Source organism: Ipomoea nil, unplaced genomic scaffold (assembly GCF_001879475.1).
Source record: "Ipomoea nil cultivar Tokyo-kokei standard unplaced genomic scaffold, Asagao_1.1 scaffold0876, whole genome shotgun sequence".
NCBI classification, from domain to species: Eukaryota; Viridiplantae; Streptophyta; class Magnoliopsida; order Solanales; family Convolvulaceae; genus Ipomoea; species Ipomoea nil.
Window position 1 is genome coordinate 1018229 of NW_017617304.1, and position 4551 is coordinate 1022779.

The 4551-nt window shown below is 35.7% G+C and overlaps 1 protein-coding gene across 1 annotated transcript; it reads right to left on the minus strand.

Moving 5' to 3' along the window:
• Positions 1 to 1042: 1042 nt before the first annotated feature.
• On the minus strand, positions 1043 to 3913 carry LOC109179047 (protein FAR1-RELATED SEQUENCE 5-like). The gene is made up of 6 exons (XM_019328617.1): positions 3904 to 3913; positions 3792 to 3806; positions 3136 to 3346; positions 2812 to 2985; positions 2528 to 2614; positions 1043 to 2375 (listed from the first exon to the last, which is right to left on the minus strand). Exons 1-6 carry the CDS (start codon positions 3911 to 3913, stop codon positions 1043 to 1045), a joined length of 1830 nt encoding a protein of 609 aa, XP_019184162.1.
• Between the last annotated feature and the right edge of the window lie 638 nt (positions 3914 to 4551).

Genomic DNA, 4551 nt, shown 5'->3' on the forward strand with positions numbered 1-4551 from the left:
AACAACCTGCGGGTGAAGTACCTTGCAGAGATCGTGAACGACCCAATCAATGAACAGCGAGAGGAATGCATGAAGCTTGCCAGAGATTTCCAAAAGGCCTCAAAGTCAAAGAAGTGACGGACACCTAATTGTTTTTTTTTTTTTTTTTTTTTTTTGTGAATGTGTTTTAGTGCAGGCAACTAAATCTTTAAACAAACCAATTTTTGAGTTGCCTTTGAATTTAGTAACTACTTTTGGAATGTTGACTATATGAAGTCATACTTGTGTGCAAGTACTAGTAGCATAAGTGTTTGTACTCTACTGTAAGGCAGATCTAGTAACCTAGTTGTAGAAGGAATGCACCCAGTTATACTTGTAAGCGCATATAGTTGATATACTGGTGCACCTAACATTTACTGTCAGATCAATGCAATCACTTTTTGGTATAAATGCATCTAATTGTTTATATTAACGCAATTAGATCTGCTATATTTTCCATATATGCTAAAACTACTTCCATTTCTCTACTAAGCCACATGTACAACACATCTTACTTGTTAAAGCAGTTAATTTTTCCTACAAGTGCAATTAAATATGCTTTTAATTGCATACAATATACTACACTATTAATAATCATATTTTTATATGAAAGTGCACAAATAAATTCTGCAACTGTTTTTCTTATTAAATGCATTTAATAGTTTATATTATAACAATTATACTTGTAATCAACTTTCATTTAATCTTCACAAGTAATCATGCAACAAATAGTGATGTAATCTGCAATAAAACTGCATGTAATCTTCTATATTACTGCAACAACAATACACAACATCCTAACACGAGATATCAGCACTGGATTATTCCATCTAAGCTAAGAACTACTTCCATAACTACTAAACCAACATTATAAAGAACCCCTCATAGTCATATTTTGACCAAAAAAAAAATGTAAATACAATTGTATCTAGAGTATCTATAAACTGCACACCTTATCCTTCGTTTTCCTCAACCCACAATTCCTACTATCATGATTAGGTTTGTTGCAAGTCTTGCAAGTCCTCTACTTCTTACTTTGTTCAATGGCAATCTCCTTGCAACCTTTAATGCGTCTACCACTACCCTTGTTCTTTGCTTTGTTTGGTGGAAGAATGGAAACTTCAGAAGGGACTGAAGAACCACATATTGACTCGATGACTGACCTCTTATCAACAGCAGAATAACAGTCACCCTTATCATCCAAAAGCATATCCTTGTGGCCCTTAATGATCTGGGAAAACACTTTCAAACGATCAATGTCAGACTGAACCATACTAACACAGCATTGAATATTTAACCACACATTTTTCAATATCACCAACTTCTCATCAACACCTCCACATTGATCAACAACAACACCATCAATATCAAAAGTTTGACCCAATGATGCACTCTTGGTCCACCGGTTAACTACATAGACCAATGGAATTGAATCCAAGTTCAAATCTTTGAAAACTACAAAAATATGCCTACAAAGCAACCCTACCCTTTCAAACATTTTACATCCACATGAAGCTTTGACTTCAGCAACATTATGCACCACCCTAAACACTCTGTCATTTTCGTCTTTAATATCATAATACAAAACCCCTTGGTCATCCCGAACATTTAGAACTCGACAGCTAAAACATGCTGCACAAATCTCAGCTTGCACCAAATAAACCACTGTAAGAGTATACACATATGCAGCATGTTTCTCCATAGACAATGGTGTCTTCAAATCTAGAAAACATGCCTCCGAGTCACTGTTGAGTTTATTAATAGAATAGCGTTGACTATCAATCGCACGATCAAAATGCATAAAAAATTCAACCAAGTTGGACTGAGGAGTAGTAAAAGAACCAAACAAACTATTCTCACTCTCCGACCGGGAAGTAGTCCTAATTAAACCATTCATACTAACATCACTAAAATATGCAGGAATCCAAAGATGACGAAGATCATACATCTTGACAAACCAACTATGCTCCAACAACCCAAACTCCTCCATGACAACATTCCATTGATAATCAAATTCAGCTGGTTCCAAATAATGACTCCATACAACAGAATTCAACTTTGACCTAAAAGTCTCATTTTTACTCAATGAAGGGCCAACTTTATCTCCTACCTTAGACATAATGTGCCACATGCAAAACCTATGCTTAGCTTCCTTGAACACACGTGGAAATGCAACCCTCATTGCTGGATCTTGATCAGTAACAACCAATACTGGCTCACTACCCATCGCTTCCTTGAATTTCTCAAACAACCACACATATGACTCAATATCCTCTTTTGTCAACAACCCAGCCCCAAAAGTAATAGACTTTTTATGATTATTAACACCAGTAAATGGTGTAAACACCATATCATACCTGGAAAAACAATGTAAAGTTTGTCAGAGAGTACATGCGCATTTAGTGTAAACTAGTTGCACCTATAAACATATATACTTGCACTATGACAACAAATATGACCAATAACACAACAGAATATAAAACTTATGCCCTACACTACCAAAACTAACCTGTTTGTCTGATATGTAGCATTAAATGACACAACGTCACCAAAAAGGGCCAAATTCTTCCTAGAAACCGCATCAGCCCAAAAATATCTGGATAAGTGGTCATACTCATCAACATCAAATGCAAAAAACAGAGCTGGGCATACTTCTTTTTTTTAAAGAAATTAGTCACAATCATCTAAGCATCAACCCCAGCAGAAAATGAGTCCACATCCCTTTTAATATTCTGAAATTCCAAACTTGTTGCACCAACATTTGCCAACCCACCAAACATCTCACCAAACAACCGAAAACTCTGCACTGGCCCAATGTTCACTTTTCCACAATCAGCAACGAACTTCATATGACCAGGTCCAACCTTTCTATTCATCTTCAGAAACCGTCTTGACATTACTGATGTCAATGAATGGTTATGACGCTCTTCAAACCTGTGAATAACATATGTGTCATCACCTCCATATCTAAAAATAGCACATGTCCCACACCCAACCCTATTTGAAAATCTCCTCCTCTTTTTAACGAAGACTCCGCATCACCATCCAATTCTGCTACTGACGATTTATCCCTACAAACAACGTGCTTATGACCCTCTCGATTACAAAGAAACATACCTCCAAACAATGGTCCCATCATCAGATTTTGACAAGTGACTTAGTCGAACATCAAACCCAACAATCGATGCATATTTAGTATAAAATGCAACCCCAGTATCCAAATCAGGAAAAACCTTCCCAACGGACGGTTTAACTGAATCTTCACACAAAGGGACGTAATATTTTGTCAAACCAGGAGAAGTATCCAAACGATACGAATCCACTTCACCTGTGTGGACAAATGTACAACTACTGGTAATCTACCATAAACTATATATAAATAAAAATTATTGCAAGTACATAAACCGTAGTGTGCAAGTAAATAATAAATACAACGCAATAAAATAACCAAAAAAAATGCCTGGAATGCGGATGGAACAACAACTGTGTGTGCAATTATTCTAGCATTATCTAAATGCAAATTCAAACTTCAATGCAAATACCTATAGAAACACGATGGATGAATTACAAATTCAACTAAACGTGTGAGCCAGATAACAATAATTCATCTTAGACAATGATTATAAATATCAGTATTGCAAGTACATAACCCATAGTGTGCAAGTAAAATAATATATTCGATGCAATTAAGTAACAAACAAATTGCATGCGTTACAGATGGAACGACAATTATGTGTGCAATATTTCTAGACTTAGTTAAATGTAAATTAAACCTTCAATGCAGTTACCTACAGAAACACGATGACTGAATTACAAATTCAACTAAAACGAGTAACCAAGATACCACCAATTCATCTTAAGCGATCAATATAAACAGACCAATACCTGGCTCCATTGCGATCGTATGATAAACAGATGATGAATGCCTCCGCAGAAGAAGAACTGCAACGCCTATGCGATCACCAGATCGAGCTGTTGATTTCGAATAATGAAGACGACGACTAATAAACAAGGATATAATACAAATTTGGAAACAAACGCCTATAAAAACAAGAATGTCCTTACAAACGGCAAAACGCGAGAAAGTTAATACGAATGATGCTCGTTGGGCGAGCCATTCGCACCAGAGTGCAAGTCTATATATATATATATATATATATATATATATATATATATATATATATATATATATATATATATATATATATATATATAGGGACGCACTCAGGTGCGAATAAGTGCCCAGGAAGGAAATGCGAACGAATCAGCGCGTGACACGTGTCCAGATCTAATAACTTAAAAAAAAACGCGGTGGCATTTTCGTAAATAATTGAACATCGAATGTGCACCTATTTTCACCTATAAGTGCATGTAATTTTGCCTTGTTAGCATTCACTTTCCGCAACCATTCATGCACCTGGGTGTGCTTATAACTATATGTGCAACTATTTATAACTATAGGTGCAACTACTTATAACTATATGTGCACCTACTTTCACCTATAAGTGCATGTAATTTTGTCTTGTTAACATT